This window comes from Sceloporus occidentalis, unplaced genomic scaffold, assembly GCF_023333645.1.
Source record: "Sceloporus occidentalis isolate IW3139 unplaced genomic scaffold, rSceOcc1.0.p SCAF_5, whole genome shotgun sequence".
NCBI classification, from domain to species: domain Eukaryota; kingdom Metazoa; phylum Chordata; class Lepidosauria; order Squamata; family Phrynosomatidae; genus Sceloporus; species Sceloporus occidentalis.
The window spans coordinates 34268143-34285417 of NW_028316985.1; the positions used below are offsets into that span (position 1 = coordinate 34268143).

Consider the following 17275-nt stretch of genomic DNA (forward strand, 5'->3'; position numbering starts at 1 on the left):
TGGGTCTTCCCTGAGAAACTAGGTCAGAAGTTTACACTCTCCCCTTACACAATTCCTGCTGTTTCCGATCCAGAGCTCTGCATGTTATTTTTGAAAAGATAAATGTGTTTTAAAAAGTAGTATGCTACCTGTGGTTGTTTTCTTTGTAGAGTAACATGTCACTTGTTTGTAACTTCAGACTAACTTGTTATTAACACATCGCCCTGGGTTATAATTTCATGATGGTTTTACAAAAATACACATAACAATGTAGCAATGAACAGTTTTGTGATACATTAAAGATTAACACGTTTTAGACAGCATTTCTGCTGCAACAAAACCAACACAGATACATACTTAACAGGGCTTTTTAAAATAGAGGCATGCCCCCATCACCCTATTATCTGTGACATGCCTTCAAGTCATTTCAGGCTTATGGCAACCCTATCACAGGCTTTTCATGGCAAGGTTTTTGCAGAGGGGTTTACCACTGCCTTCCTATGAGGCTGAGAGAGTGTGATTTCCCAAGGTGGCCCACTGGGTTCCTATACTCTGTGTTTTGGAGTCCTTGTCTGGCAATGAGCCACTATACAGTGGGCCCTTGGTATCTGCTGAGGTTGGTTCCAGAACCCCTTGTGGACACCAACATCTGTGGATACCAACATCTGCATATACAATGAGCTAGTAAAATGGTGTCCCTTGTATAAAATGTATAAAATCAAGATTTCTATATATTTTCAAATATTTCCCAGCCGTGGATTGTTGAATCCGTTGATATCTGTGGATAAGGAAGGCCAACTACACTACACTTGCTTCATCCAAGTATATGACCCTCAAAGCAATGTTTCTGAAGTAACAAGTAAATGTGACTCATTAATGAGAAAGTAAAAAGGTTAACATGTGTTCAGTTAAAGAAAAATATGCACTATTATGCTCTTGTTACCCCCCAAATCGATGTGTCCTAGTTTAACACTATTGTGACACAGTATTTCAAAACTCTGCTCTCATCCTGCATGATTATACTTGCTGCTTTCCTCCTACCTTTCCGCACTGATGGGTGGTAAGCACACCAATTGTTGCTACGCAACCACTACACAACACAAGTCGTATAATAAGCCTGAAATTATTGTGCTTATTAAATGACTATAATTCTCTCAATTTTGATACATTCAAATAGGTCCTTTGCATTTCTTGGCGACAACATGAGTGTGTGTGTGAACAAAGGGTGAGATAGTTTTTTGTGGGTTTTTCGGGCTATGTTTTTCTAAGCCACAGATGCTGGTGAAACATCAGGAATAAACTCTTCCAGAACCCGGCCACATAGCCCGAAAAACCCACAAAAAATATGGATGCCGTCTGTGAAAGCCTTTGACTTCACAAAGGTGAAATGCTAACTGCACATTTCTTCCTTTTACTTCTGGAAGGAAAAAAAAGGAACTAATACTTCCCTATCGTACAGTTATAAGATGGAAGGGACCATAAGGGACGCCTACCCTAACCTCCTCCCATGCAGGAATACATAATGAAAACACTCTTGAGAGATGACGCCTGTTTGTGTGTATCTGTTGTACATTGGTGAATATCTAGGTCACAACAGGTGTCTGTGTAGGGCGATAATTTTATGGAGAATGTGTGGTCCAGTCAAAACTGTGTGACATCTGGTACAATGGCATGCCTGTCATTAATTCTGCAGACCATTGCCCTCTAACACTCAAACCTTGCTCCGGCTATGCATAGCTGAAATGGCCATACCATTAGGCATAGTGGCCATAGTGGGTTGAGTGTTCAATTCAAGCAGGGTTCAGGGGATATTCACACTGTGAAAATAATCCAGGATGAATCTGGGTTGAATCTCTGTTGTTCACATGCATCTTGGATGTGCCCAATTAAAGTTTTTTTTTTTTTGGGGGGGGGGGTGGCTGTTAAAAAACCCACACACTCCATAATAATAAATATCAGGTTTCCTCGCAGTTTTTAAAAGAGATCTGGATTGTCGGTAGCGTGAATAACTGATGCGAATAGACCTGAATAGACCCTGGATAAAATGATACATGCCTTGAACGTGTTCCGAATGCATTTGCATCGTTGCCTCCATCTTTATTCGAATGCTTGCATGTGTGAGCTTACATGTGAACTTGCAGAGATGCGCACTGATGTGGTTTCATGGCCAGCCAGTCATAACTTATTACAGTCCATAGACCTCAAGGTTACACAGTCAATCGAAATATACATGTTGTCATATCCCCCCAAACAAAATCGCCCACAATACAAGAGTTGTGGACGTTGTTAAATCTAACTCTGTCTAGCTGAACTCTAACTGGCCCTTTATACATAGTGGGGTCTAATCTTGGCTGCCTCAGAGAGAAATTGGGCAACGACAAGAGTGACAGGCATTTACCTTCCAGCAAGAACTTTACATTGAATAAAAAGGTCTGATCTGCCTTTCCCCTTCCTTAATAACCGGCAGATCTTGGCTTGTCAGATCTGACTGTAAAGACTACAGAGCAATAAAACATTTTGCATAGACTTGGCTTCCAAGTTGTTACCTGGGCATCTTCTTTTGGCATAAGGAACCCTGGCAAATCTAGTTCTGTGGTGTGAATAACAAACCAGGAATGTGTGAGTGCCATGATTTGAATCATTGTGCTAAAAAAGAAAGCCTGAAGGACCCCCCCCCCCCCAAATCCCCCACTTGGCCATGAAACACACTGGGACCTCAGCAGAAGGGGCCAGAACAAACGACCCTTCCCAGAGTTCCACAGCCTCGAGCCCTGGAGGTTAAAGCGGTACCAAACCGGGTTAATTCCCCAGTGTGGAGGCAGCCTAGGGAGCAGAGGCGCTGTGGGCCCATCATGGGCGGAGAAGGCAGCAGCAGGGCAGGTCTGAGCAGAGCCCGGCTGCGGAGTCGTGGTGGTTGCTGCTGCTCCTGGGCGGAAGGAGAAGGAGAAGGAGACGGAGAAGGAAGGCTGTAGGAAGAAGGGAGAGGGCCCCGGCCTCCTCCTGCTGCTCCTGCTCCATCCATGTCTGGCCCCCGCAGCGCCCTCCAGGCCTGGTGCCGCCGCCAATGCCAGGGCTACCCGGGAGTCGAGATCCGAGACCTCAGCAGCTCCTTCCGGGACGGGCTGGCCTTCTGCGCCATCCTCCACAGGAACCGGCCCGATTTGCTGTGAGTAACCGGAGGAACCGCGCTAGGCCCAAGAAGCCCCGGCCTCGCCTAGGCGCAGCAGCCCGCAGCCCCCGGGGAAGGAGGGTTTGGGAGCAGGCGGGTGGGAGTAGCCCTGGGAACAGGGTGAGCCGACGCCCTCCTTTTCCAGGGCATGTCCTACATTTCGGTCTCTTTCTGCCCAGGAGGAATCCCCAATGGTCCTCCATTTCCCCAGGACAAGCCCTACATTTCAATCGCAAATGTCCCCCATTTCCCCAGGAGAAAGACCTAGATTTCAGCCAATTGTCCTCCATTTCCCCAGGACGAATCCTACATCCCAGCCTCCTTCTGCCCAGGTAGAATTCCCACTTGTCCTCCATTTCCCCAGGACAGGTCCTACATTTCAGCCTCCTTCTTCCCAGGAAGAATTCCCAAATGTCCTCCATTCCCCCAGGACAAGTCCTACATTTTAGTCTTCTTCTCCCGAGGAACTCCCAAATAACCCCAATTTCCCCAGGATGTGTCCTCCATTTCAGCCTCTTTTTGCCCAGGAGGAATAGCCCAAATGTCCTCCATTCTGACCATGACTAAGACTGCAGAGTTAAGACAGTTTGGCACCGCTTTGACTGCCATGGCTCAGTGCTGTGGAATCCTGGGAACAGCAGTTTGTTGTGGTTCCAGAGCTCTCTGACAGAGAAGGCTAAATGTCACCCAGAATCCCATAGCACTGAACGAGGGCAGTTAAAGTGGTGCCAAACTGGGTTATTTCTGCAGCGCGGATGCAGCCTAGGAAGCATGAATTCGTGTTCCTTAAGTCTTTCCCAGAATGGGGAACATTTTGAAATGTAGGATATATCCAACCTCCCTTGACTTCCTTTTATGATGGCTGCACTGATTTTCCAATGTGTATATGACACCCAGTCATCGGCTGCCGTGTAATATTGGTATTTATTAATATGGTGGCTGTAATGAATGAAATGAATCAAAATGGAGGACATTTTGCAATTCCTCCTGGTCAGAGGGCTGAAATATAGGAGTTTATCAGACAAGGGAAATTGGAAGTATAATCCAATGGCAATCCCAACGCAATCAGGGGGTTTCACGTTAATGCGTGATAGACTACCACACGCAATTTTGGGCAACGGGGAGTCAATTCAAATGCAATTCGCATTCACGTAAATTCACTGAACTAGCGAATTCATGTGAATGAGTTCTGGCCCCACTTTCTTTTCATTTGAAATTAAGAGAAACTCCTGCCGTGTGATAAACTCCATAGATATATCCTGGAAAGGATGGCATCAGGTCACCCTGGGAGTGGAAGGGATTCCTTAGGTAAAAAAAGGAGGGAAGCCCTGAGGGATAGTTGTGCCCTGGAGAGGAATGAGGAAAAGGGAGCCCAAATATCTGTGGTGGAGAGGGGAAGACTTGTTGTTGTCCACAGGAACACATACACCTAGTCGCACCTTTCTACTTTGTTGTGGTTGTTGTGTGCCTTCAAGTCCTTTCCTACCTCAGGGCAACCCTATCATGGGGTTTCCTTGGCAAGGTTTGTTCAGAGGGGGGTTTGCCATTGTCTTCTCCTGAGGCTGAGAGCATGTGACTTGCCTAAGGTCACCTACTGAGTTTCACAGCCAAGTGGGGAATCGTACCCTGCTCTCCAGAATCATAGCCCAACACTCAAACCATTACACCACGTTGTGGTGTGATACATTGTTTTATACTTCTTTCCTTCCCCACAGAAGTTATTAGAATTTCAATGATTAAAACTGATTTAGTAAAGAGCAACTGATTTAATAAAGAGCAATTTATTGCCTCAAGGTCAGCAGCCAGTTCTCACAACCTTTTTCTTTGTTTCATGGACCTCTTGAAAATTGTGGGGAGTCCCAGCAGACCACTTAATAACCCCCCTAACTTTGGTTACACAAATCAAAGCTCATTCCTAACTTATATTTTGGTGGAATTCAAAGACATAAGCCATGGTTAGTCTGGAACAGGGGTAGGCAACCTGTGGCCCATGGGCCGGATCCGGCCCAGCAAGGCCTTGGGACCGGCCCCAGCCCGGTCCTGCCACCGATTGCCACCGGGGCCTTTGGTCTATCAGGAGGAGGCGGGCAAGTGGCAGTCAAGGGGGGCAAGGGGGAGCAAGCGGCGGGCAAGGGGGCAAGGGGGGCAATTGTCTATAGAAGCCTCAGAAACATGCATTTATATTAACATTTTTTTAAAAATCAGAATTTTTTTTCGCGTGCCCTCCATTTTTAAAAGTGTCCTCCATTTGAAAATTTTGTCCTACATTTGGCCCGGTTTATATATATATATATATATATATATATATATATATATATTATTTTTTGGCTTCGGCCCCCCCAGTTGTCTGAGGGACAGCAACCCGGCCCCCCGGTCACAAAGGTTGCCTACCCCTGGTCTGGAAAATCAGTACGCAAAAGTATCTTGCAGCACCATTGAGCCTAACTGAAAGATAAAATTGGTAGCATGAGCTTTGATAAACTTGAGTCTATTTCCTCAAATGCATTTGGTCCAAAAGTTCTAATCTATGAAATCTCATGCTACCAATTTCTATCTCTCATCATGATACAATTCAAAAATGTAGCCATGTTAGTCTGTAGAATCAGTGTGTAGAGAAGTCTTGTAGCACCTTTGAGACTGCATCAGCCCCTTTTAGTGCCAGATTGGGGCCAAAGCAACTGCACGCTGCGCCCTCGATCTGGCCTTTCCAAGGCACAAAAAGGAGCTGCAAAAAGCTGTTCCTTACAGCGCTGTGGAAAGGGCGCCATAGCCTCCAGCGCTGCAGCTTTTTGGTGCTTCTTTGGTGCTGCGTCATCTGGATGCAGCGCCAGAGGAGTGCCATGATGCCTCTGGGCGTGTGGTGTGGCAGGTGGTGTAACACTGGCACAGGGGCGGAGTTGGGGAGTGCATCATGTGGATGCCATGCCCCCACTTCATCCCAATGCTGGCCTTAATGGACAGTCTATACAGTCCCTAAACTTCTTTCTTTAGTTAGGTCCAAAACACACTGCAGACATAATCCAGTTTGAGACCGCTTTAATTATCCTGGTTCAGTGCTAGGGAATCCTGGGAATTGTAGTTTATTGTGGCACCAGACAGAGAAAGCTCGATGTCTCACAAAACGACAGTTCCCAGAATTCTCTAGCCATGAGCCAAGGCAATAAAAGCTGTCTCAAACTCGATTATATCTGCAGTGTGTTTTGGACGCTAGTCTCAAGAGTTGCTACAAGAGCTCTCTACATATTGATTCCACCTCTCAGTTAGTCTCAAAGATGCTGCAAGATCAATTTGCATATTTCTATTTCGATGGATATATTTTGAGCCAAGTTTTGTGGCAATTGGGCATATAATGTTGGTTAAGCTTTAGGCAATTTAGCTATTCATCTGCTGGGGCCTCAGGGCATCAAGTGACAACAGCACCACGTTATTGCAATCACAGATGCTAAGCAAGGGTCTGTATAATTTACCATTCAGCCCTGGTAAAAGTGACCTTGAGCTCCATTATCTGAACAAAAATAATGAACTGAATGGCTGGGCACAGCTATTCTCAACTGTTCTGCAACCTTTCTACAGACTGCCACTGCAGAGCGCATAGGCTGGTGGTAGTCTATTGACCACAGTTCAGTTTGTGAAGAATCTCATATACACACAACCATATATACAAAGGAAGAACAGTCTTCCAACTTTATAGTAAAAGATACTTCTAAATTATTATTTCAGTTTTCTGGAATTCTAAGTAGTTGGGATCCAAGGAAGGCTCTCTCAGCATTATCAGAGCGGACTTATAGGCAGAAGGGTTAACATCTATAATAGTGTGCTTTGGGGACTTCATATGTTTTTCTGTTTTACTTTGCTTGATGCCTTGGATTGAACTGCTGTGATATCTTATACCTGTGTGGTGTCTTAAACTGTGGCCTGTTATAAACGGGCACCCTAGCATGGACTCAGTCCGTACTAGGGTTAGAAAGGGGCGTCTCTTCCAGACGCCCCTAACCCTAGTACGGACTGAGTCCGTATGAAATGGCGGCAGCCGTTCCACATGGCTGCCGCCATCTTGACGTAGCAGACTCGCTGCGTCTGCACGTCGCGCCCCAGGAATGACACCGCGAGTGTGCACTTCAGCACTTGCGGCGTCTCTTCCGGGGCGCAGGAAGGAGTGCGATTTTCACACTCCTTCTTTGCAGCATCCGGGAACCGCGCCGTTAGGCTGCTGCGGTTCCCGGACGCTGCAACTGGCGGCGGCAGCAGACCGCTGCTTTTTGGCGGTCTGTAACCCGCCTATTATTGGTTTTCCTTCTCTGATATCAGAGGGCAGCTTTCCAGCCTGGAGATGAACAGTTGAATTCTGAGGTTGGGAATACAGTATTTTAGAAAATGAATTGCAACAGTGGTGAACAACCTGTGATGAGTTGAATCAGCTCACCAGGTACACATAGGTTGATCGGTTCTCTGAGAAGGAGTGGGTGATAGTTGCTGCATTTTGTAGGTAATCATACAACCTTTCCCTACCTGGTGTCCTCCAGATGTGTTGGACTAGAGCTTCTGTCATCCCCATCCAGCTTGGTATCGGAGGGCGCTAAGTAGGGAGAAGGCTGAGAGACTAGCTCTATCAGCCCCAGATTATTTAACACTACTAAATATTACTGCCACTGTATTGTTTTCAAATTCATCTCTCCATATAAGAATCAAGTTTTCTTCTTCATTCTAATTTTTGTTAGGATTTCCTGCCTTTCATTCAATATGCTTCTTCCTTCCTTGCTTATTACTATTTATAAATCTGACTTGTGAACAAAGCACCAGAGAATACAATGTATTCATAGGAAATATCACTTGACAAGGACAGGAGATAAATGACTATGACCCAGTTTGTGTCTTTCAGTGATTTCTGTTGCCAGTATTACTGCGGAAGGTTGCATATTGTTTGCTGGTTCCTTGTGATTGGATTAATTGCCTAGGAGGGAAGACTGGTCCAGTTTTGGGGGGACCATTATCTTGGGCTCCAAGAGTGTCCGTCTGCACAAGTATTACTTGAACAAGGTAGAAAAGAACTAGTATTGTAAATAATTATTTACAGAATGCTTATGAAACAGACATCGTTCCCCATCCCTATCTGAGAGATGGTCACTTACCCATCTCTAGGCCCATATATCATTCCGGGCTGTTGCTAAATCCATATGAATCACAGAAAATTACAATTGATAGAAACTTTGGAAAGTGTCCAGTCAGATCTTCTGCTCAGTGGAATATCTTCCAACTACAGCTTCCTGGCATAGATAGCTTTTTAAATGGATGTGCCATTCACATTAGCTTTGATAGCAACAAATAAAAAATGTGTTAAGTGCACCATTATTATATATGTAGACTAGGCTCCCACAGTTTAGTGCCCTCCAGATGTCTTGGACAATACAATAGAGTAAAAGCTCTATCAACCCCAGCCCGCTCAAAAGGCACGAAGATGGAGGTTGTTGTAAACAAATGGGATGATTATGTGTTCTGCTCTGCTTAAGGACCTCCTTGGACATTTGGGCATTACTGTGGGATATAAACTGTAGGATTTAGATGAGGGACATTCAGTTCATAACGTTCTGATGTTTCTGACTGTAACTCCCATCAGCCATACAGCATAGCCAAAGAGATCATGGGAGTTGAGTCAGACAACATCTGGAGGACACATCCCTTAACTCAATGTTGTGTTCTGATTAGGAAGGACAAGGGAAATGGCCATAAGGAAGCCACTATGTCTCTCATCCTTAGATTCTTTTCCTCTCTGCAATTGGTGTTTTTTTTTGTTTTTTTATTTATATACCGCTTTTCCAAAGATCATAGCGGTGAACAGCAAGTAAGCTAATTAGCAAGTAAGCTAATTTGCCCCCAACAGTCCGGGTACTCATTTTAGCGACCTTGGAAGGATGCAAGCCTGAGTCGAGCTTGGGCCCTTTTGCTGGTCTTGAACTCGCAACCTTGTGGTTTTGAGTGAATGGCTGCAGTACAGGCATTTAACCACTGTGCCACCAGGGCGTGTTGATAATATTGACTTGGTCACCTGATATAATGTGTGTGAATGTCCTTGAACTGCATTTTGTAAAGACATACTATGTGATGATAATCATCATCACCCTCTTTCAGCTGGAAAATTAGCAAAGTGGAAAAAATTAAAGTATGCACACACACAATATCTGATGGTTCCTTTGCTGACTGCCAGATGCATTGGCAGAAATAAGTAGACAGGGAAGAGCTTTTCTCTTTTATCAAGAGGACTGATAAAAGAAACACTTCCTTACACAATATATAAATTACAGAGTTTGCTACCATATGATTTAGTGATGACTGCCAACTTCGGTGGCTTTAATGTGGGATTAGGTAAATTCATGGAATTCAGGCCCATCACTGGCTATTAGTTATGATGAAGATATATTACATCTTGTATCAGAGGCAGTATGGAGACTGTGAGACAATCCTGCTTGCCAGCATCCCATAGACAACTGAGTAGTCACTGTGAAGAGTAGATATTATAAGTTGGGAAATATTAATTAAAAAATTAATCTTAAAAACCTGAGCCGAGTTATCCACTGGTCAATGCTGGTTTTATAGGAGTGGAAACCAGCCTGCCCAATTTGGGGAAGAAGGAAGGAGGCTTCTGAAAATCACTAGAGGAGTTTGCTGGGTTGATTTTCAATTATCCACTCCCTCAACCTCCTTCCCTGGAGGCTTGATCTGGGGTGATCACTCTGGAGGTCCTTGAAAAACCATCCAGAGCAATCAGACCATGGGTTGTGTGTGTGTGGAGGGAGAGGATTGTCAAAAAGCAACCCAGAAAACAACTACGAGCTTGAGGCACATAGGGATCTGCCCAGAATCTCACACAGAGATTCTCTTTACACAGCAGAGAACTTCTGAATTCTTGCCTAGAAATGGAGCAGCAGTCAACTACAATGTGACACTGATGAACAGTAACAAATGTATGTGGGAACTGTCAACTTTTCCTACAGTTTTAAAATACATGTGATAGATGCCACAGGCCAAAAAGGCAGCTGTTAGAAGAGCACATGTCCTAAGCTTCCATTGGAGCAAGCAGCTCAAAAGAGCTACATTTGGCAGAGGTAAAACTTCTCCTTGAAAGAGAATGACTGTTCCATTAAGCAGAAGTCGCTGCTGTTAAATATCCAGGACATAAATCTCTTTTCTAGCAGATGGTCTAACTAAGCAGTTCGCAGTTAAGTGGAGCAAAGTGTATGGTAGGCTTGACACATAGGACCTTACAAGGACATGGCACATTAAGAGAGGATTTTCCAGGGAACATTTAAGGGGAATGTTGAATCATTATTAACCACTTTAGTATGCCCTGATTTAGAAGCTGAGAGATCAAAGCTTGGGAAAAAATTGTCAAAAATCACTCCTTTGCCAGATCAAAAGCAGACCCTCTTCGAAGTTATATTTACAAAGTAGCACACATTAAAAGAGTCTAGCTGGGATAGTGAATAGGCTGCAGTTGTATATTCCTCTGCAATTCCAAGGTCCTCTGTGGGGTTGGCCTGCTCTCCAGCTAAGCCTTAGAATACTCTAACAAGATACATAGACCACAGGAAGATCATAGAAAAGTATTTTTGGACTACAAGTCCCAAAATCCCCCAACCAGTATGGCCTTTAACAATCAGAGCTTTGTGTGTTTAACTCTTGCCCACATATAGTACCTAAACAAATCAGATTAGTCCTAAGAAAAGATTTAGTCACGCAAAAATAACTTTTTCAAAAATCTACCTTCTCCCATCCTTTAACAGCTTAGTTGCTGACACAAGCTGTGGCAGAATGGCTCTCTGGTCTGGTCTGGTCTAACTCACTTTTGGCTTTCCACCCCTCCTGGCCCCATGCAAAGGGTCTCTACTTCTGCTTGAAACTCCAGGCCTTTTCAGTTGGAGGTTATGCCATGGAGGTCCCACACATGTCTTGTGCAACAGCTACTCTGCCAGGAGACTTCACTGGAAATTACATAGCAGATGAGGGAGCAAGTGTGTGATCTTTTTGTTGCTGTTCTGTGCCTTCAAGTCATTTTCTGGCTTATGGTAACTCTAAGGAAAACCTATCAGGGTATTGTTGTTTTTTGTTTGTTTGTTTTTTTGCAAGATTTGTTCAGAGCGGGGTTACCTTTGCCTTCCTCTAAGGCTGAGAGAGCATGACTTGCCCAAGGTCGCCCAATGGGATCAGGGAATTAAAAATAAGGCCCATCATAGCCCACCTTTTATTAGCCAATGTTGAATTTGCTTAATTCCATACACAGCTAGAACAGTTCGCACAACAGTTGTTGGCTGAAGTTTTCAGCCACCTGGGTGCTTCTGCAGTTCAGAAATACCTAGCGCTAGCTGGGTTTGTTTAGGATTATTTGATGATCCAGTCAACCATAGACTGGTTTTTCAGTAACAGGACTTAAGCAATATTTTAAGCTAATGACAGAGCGCTCTTAAGGAAGTCAAAAGTCCAATCTCAAGATCTTTATTTCAGGATTTAGTAAGGACAGCTAGAGTAGCAGCATTTGCCTATTTGATACTATCAGCTCTGTAGTTTATTAGTGAGCATGGCAAAGGCTCTTCCAAGCAAGTAGAGTTGTCCGCAAAGAGTATCACTTACAAGCATCCATAAATCATAATGGATCTTTTAAAGCAGTCTGTAGAAGGAAATGAAAAAGAAAAGAAACAAACATGCAGGCTGATTTTAGAGACTTGTATTCAGAGAGTTAGACACAGTGACTTCAGTGAGATTAACTCCCAAATGAGTGTGTATACAAGCCTTCCCTAACCTAGTGACCTCCACCGGGACCCTGCTGGGGTTAGTGAAAACTGTAGTCCAACACCATCTTGAGGGAAACTAAATTAGTTTCTTGGACTGCAAATGTGATCAGATTATCTGATCTGTGAATCTTTATTGTGTTATTTTTTGAGAAACTGTGATGTAGAATATACATTCTGCAGAGATAATTTTTGCTTTCATCTAAAGATTGTGGATTGTTGTTGTGTGTCATCATTTCCAATTTATGGGGAACCTATCAGGGGGTTTTCTTGGCAAGACTTGTTCAAAGAGGGTTTGCTTTTGCCTTCTTCTGAGGCTGAGAGAGTGTAACTTTGCCAAGGTCACCTAGGGAGATTCCATGACTGAGCAGGAACTCAAACTCTGGTCACCAAAGTCATAATCTCAGACCACTACACCATGCTCTCATCCTTAATTAAATGTTATGTTAAGAAATCTACTCCTGATCATTGACCAGATGCTATCATAACCAATCATGGGTTATGTATGTAACACAGGGGTAGGCAACCTGCGGCCCGCGGGCCGGATGCGGCCCGGCAAGGCCTTGGGACTGGCCCCAGCCCAGTCCTGCCGCCGATTGCCGCCGATTGCCGCCGATTGCCGCCGGGGTCTTTGGGGGGCAATTGTCTATAGAACCCTCAGAAACATGCATTTATACTAACATTTTTTAAAAAATCAGCAAATTTTTTCGTGTGTCCTCCATTTTTTTTTTAAAAAGTGTCTTCCATTTGAAAATTTTGTCCTACATTTGTCCAGGTCTATTTATATATTTATTTATTTATTTAAAAATTAATTATTTATTTTTTGGCTTCGGCCCCCCAGTTGTCTGAGGGACAGCAACCCGGCCCGCGGCTCAAAAAGGTTGCCTACCCCTGGTGTAACAGGTCAGACATTTGTATCCCATGTTCTAGCTTGTTAATTTTCCTCCCTTGGAGAAGGTCCTGAAGATCTTGATAAATGTTTTGTCTTTTAAAGTAACAGTTGTTTACCTTCTTCCCAAACCCATTAGTAAATTTTAAGGGGCAGTGGTCATTAGAAGAACTAAGAAAAATGTAAATTGAGTTGTAGCATTGTTACTGAGCAGATAGACAGAAGTGAATAGGATACAATATTTATTATTATTAACCTTTATTTATAAAGGTTATTTATTTGTAGGTCAGAAGTTGGTGGCATTGTATGAATGAATGATACCATTTTATGATTGTGAAAGATATCATTTGCATAGAGTGTGCTGACATGTTGTCCCATGCAGTCTCCTTTAAGGTTGTTCCCCAATGTTCACATTGTTATTTTTCCTCATGCTGTCATTGTTTTTCAGTTCTTTGTTACTGAATGGGGAAGGAAATCTGGGATTCACTGGTGAGAAGTGGCATTCTAGAGGAAGAATGCCAGGAATCTCTAGTTATGGGGAGAGTCATATGCTGAATGAAGATGACTTGATTTGGTACCCTCTGGTTTATAAAAACAGGTTTTGGAATGTTTTGAGAGCCAATTGAAGCATGTTTGCATCCTACATTGCTCTCTGTTTACTATAAAATGTATTTACCATGCATAAATATTATACAGATACTTCTCAAGGGTTCAGTTTGCCAAAATATAACAAGAGCCATGCTGGATCATTCCAAAGGCCTACCTACTCCAACCTTGTGTTCATACAATAGCCAGTCTGTTGCCTTTAGGAAGCCTATTAGTGGGACCCAAAGAAGCTCATAGTCTTGTGTTTAGCACATGACTGCCAGGCATAGCCTCCCAACCAACATGGTTATTTTCTATGGAGCTATGATCATCTTATATGATGATTTTCATTGGTGTACATAGGGAACAGCTCCCTGGGTAAAATGTAATGTGAAAACTATCTGCATGATGGTGTATACTGGCACTAATAGTGATGGCTGCCAACTTGGACAGATTTAAAAGAGTTTGGTCCAGGACAGACTGCCTCAAAAGGGCAGGCAGGTGGCAGCTTGTTTCCCTCCGGAGGGACATCACAGTCGCCAAACTGCGCAACGTCCCTCCGGAGTAAAAAGAACCTGGTTCTTCCGGGTTCTTTTTGCGGCACCTGGCTTACATCGCGAGTGTGCCACTGGTGCACTCGGGACGTAAACAACGCACAGTGACGTGTGGACGCTGTGTGACCGTTACATAAAGGTAGCGGCCCCCGTGTGGATGGGAGGCCGTCATTAGGCCGCCACCAACACGTAGTAGGTGTGGTTGGTGTGTGGTCCCGAGCCCTATTATCGCTGCCAGGATGCTGCTTCCTGGCGGCTTGTACTGGGCCCATTAGACAAGTAAAGCTAATAGTGGCTACTAATCATGATGGCAGTATATGAACTCCCATATCAGAGGTAGTTTGTTGGTTTTTGGGAAGCACAAATGGAAAAATACTGCTGATGGGTTTCCCAGAATCATCTGTTGGTCCGTATATGCACAGAAAGTTGGAATACTTAGGGCTTTTGTCCTGGCACAATTCTTCCTGTACTCCTAATATGTTCTATATTTTGGTTCAAATGTCATATGTGGATTGGCCTGGATTTTGAGCTCAACTCATTGGGAACTTCTTTTGAACAGGTTGCACACATGTTGGTGAAGAGCATGTTGGTGCAGAAGTGTACCTTTCCAAGTTTTTGTTTTGTTTTGTTTGCATTGTGCCTTTTCTTCAGCCCTAAGACTGAAGTGTAATTAAAGCTAATTAAAAGAATGCCAATTGATATAGGAGAGCAACAAACATAAACAATATAGTAGAGATCTCTCTCTGAAAGTGCCTCCTACGTCTTCATTATTATTTTTTGTCACTTTTGTCATTGGTGGTCCTGTAACGGATATTCTTCTGCAGTCTGAATTCCCTGCCCTTTGTGTCCACAACTGAAGGGTTTCTTTTCCTATGGACAACTAAATTTTCTCTTCCTGAAACATGACACTCTGAAGTGTCTGGCTAATAATGGCCAGCTCACAAAATCTACATATGATCTGGTAGATACTGAAGCATATTTCCTGCCCTTCCTGTGACATCTTTTTTGTTTTGTTTTGCAGGGATTTTAATTCACTTTCCAAGGAGAATGTGTACGAAAACAACCGCCTGGTAAGTCTCTATTGTGATCTTCACTGTTCATCAGTTTATTTTATTTTTATTTATCCTGATTCAGATTGCTCTCAGTAGTGCAAGAAAAATCCTATGTGCCTGGTTGCCCGTGTGTCTGGAAATTTGATACTGGCACTGAGATATTTGAAGCCTGTGTCCCTTGCCAGCTTACAGTATGCTTTTCCCAAACCTTTTTCTTTTCCCATGGTGCTCAAATTATGAAGTCCCTGTTTTCCTTGGCTCTTTTGATGTTCCCTGTATTGATTGATTGGTTGATTCATTCTTCTGCTGCTTATTTTTTCAAAACCAGAAGCTGTTAAAATATTGAAACACAATTTCCTGTTCTAGTTGTCTGATTTTCACTGTGAATTTCCCAGCACTTCCTAGTCATTGGGTAAGGGGTGGGCAGGTAAGAGTGGAAGGCCATTTGGGGATGGCTTGAGAGTTTGCTCAGCCTCCCCTATTCAAACTGATGTGCTAGTACAACTGATTGTCATCCATGAATTCAGTATCTAGGAACATTTTTATGGCTTGCTTGTCTTTTAAAGATACAGCATACTAAGATCTCCAGAGTACAGTACGTGCTTTCCATGCTTTCTGCTGGTATTGGCATATCCATGCTTACATGACAAATTTGCAGACCCAGACTTGCAACCAAATGGAACAGGCATGCCATGACAGTAGAATAATATGGTTACATGTCTTGTGGCATATTTAAGATACCACACAAGCATAAATAATAATCTTGGCTGGTTAGAAGCACACTGATATAATTGCAGAGTTCTGACTAGGGATGGGGTAACTCTGATGTAACTTTTAGTAGTCCCTTTCTTGTGGGAAACAACTGAGCAAGCAACTACAAACATAATATATGTATTATACAACTATACAAACATGCATAGACATAGTTCTTAATTGAAAGGTTGCATTAGCCTCTCCCAGGTCGCAAAGATTATGGCATCATAATTCCATAATATACTATTTGTGTGGATGCATGTTTAATGTATTGCTTATTTCTAATTATTTTGATGTGTTCATAGGATCCTGATCCCAGTTAACTCCATTGTTTCATCTTGGAATAATAACCATGCAGTAATATTCAGTTTTTAAATCTGTGTTTTATTATTGATTAACTCTTTATTAGTTACATTTGCAGTAGTTACATTTGCAGTCTGTTGTTTCTATAACAAGCTTGAAGTAGCCATACATGGCACTTCTCCACTCCATTCTATCCTAACGACAATCAATCTGACTTCGACAAATTTTATGAATCAGTGGGAACTGGAACCTACGTCTCAAGTCCCAGTCCAGCACTCTAACTGCATACCATGCTGGCTTTTGACTTTTCTTTAAGAAAAAACAGAATAAAATAGTTCTGTCTGTATGTCTTACAATATGATATGCAATTTAACACCAGTTATAAGCTCTGGCATTCTCAGACTATAGAAGGATGACTCACCCAAGGTCACCTGGTGAGTCTGTGGTGCAGCTGAGAATTGGTCATAGTCCAGCATACTCTAATGTGCTGCTGCTGGAAGCAAATCTACCACTGTCTTCTTTCTTATTTCCACCTTTTTCTTCATCCTGGCAATTATTTATCATTGAAAAGATTCACCTGTAGTCAATTTGTTTTATTTACTCAGTATTGACAAAGAGTCTGATATTTTGCTAAGCTCTTCTTGCATGAAGTATATTTCATTTGCACAATGTTTTCTAACAGTATTCCTCGCTCCCAGAAATTTGGAGGAGTATTCGAAAGGAATTTAGATTGAAGGGAAGAAAGAGGCGAGGAACTATGAAGTGTAGGACATGGTAAAGTCTTTAAAAGCCTCAGGGACAAGGCAAGATGGAAAAAAGCTGGTGTTGGCCTTTCCATTATTTCTTTTCACTCTGTAACCTCTTTGTTTATTACATTTATATCCTGCTTTTCTGCCAACAAATTCATATTGGTGTATGTGATTCTCCTTCCCATTTTATCTTGTGACAACCTTGTGAGGTAGAGTTGGTGAGTGGTCCATGTTCGCGTTCTGAGCTTTCAGGGCTAAGCCTGGATTTTAACTCAGAAGTCTCCAGTTTTCTAATTTCTGACTGGGCTATTATATCAGTCCAACTACAGCACTTCCAAATGTCGAAACAGTTTCTGTGTACTGTGCTGGTCTTAAGCATAACAGGGAGTTAGTAGATTGTGGCTTGGGCAAAGTTTTACCACTCTTCATTACCAGTATCTTTACAGTACACCTGACCGAGTT

The 17275-nt window shown here is 43.1% G+C and overlaps 1 protein-coding gene across 2 annotated transcripts in view; it reads left to right on the top strand.

The window, feature by feature from the left end:
* Positions 1-2705: 2705 nt before the first annotated feature.
* The window catches only part of MICALL1 (MICAL like 1), a 46988-nt gene continuing 32418 nt past the window's right edge, over positions 2706-17275 (top strand). For both annotated transcript variants that reach the window (XM_089528143.1, XM_089528144.1), the window contains exons 1-2: positions 2706-3145; positions 14978-15026. In XM_089528143.1, coding sequence (XP_089384269.1) covers positions 3000-3145; positions 14978-15026 — 195 coding nt within the window. In that variant the 5' untranslated portion in view covers positions 2706-2999. The remainder of the gene's footprint in view (positions 3146-14977; positions 15027-17275) is intronic.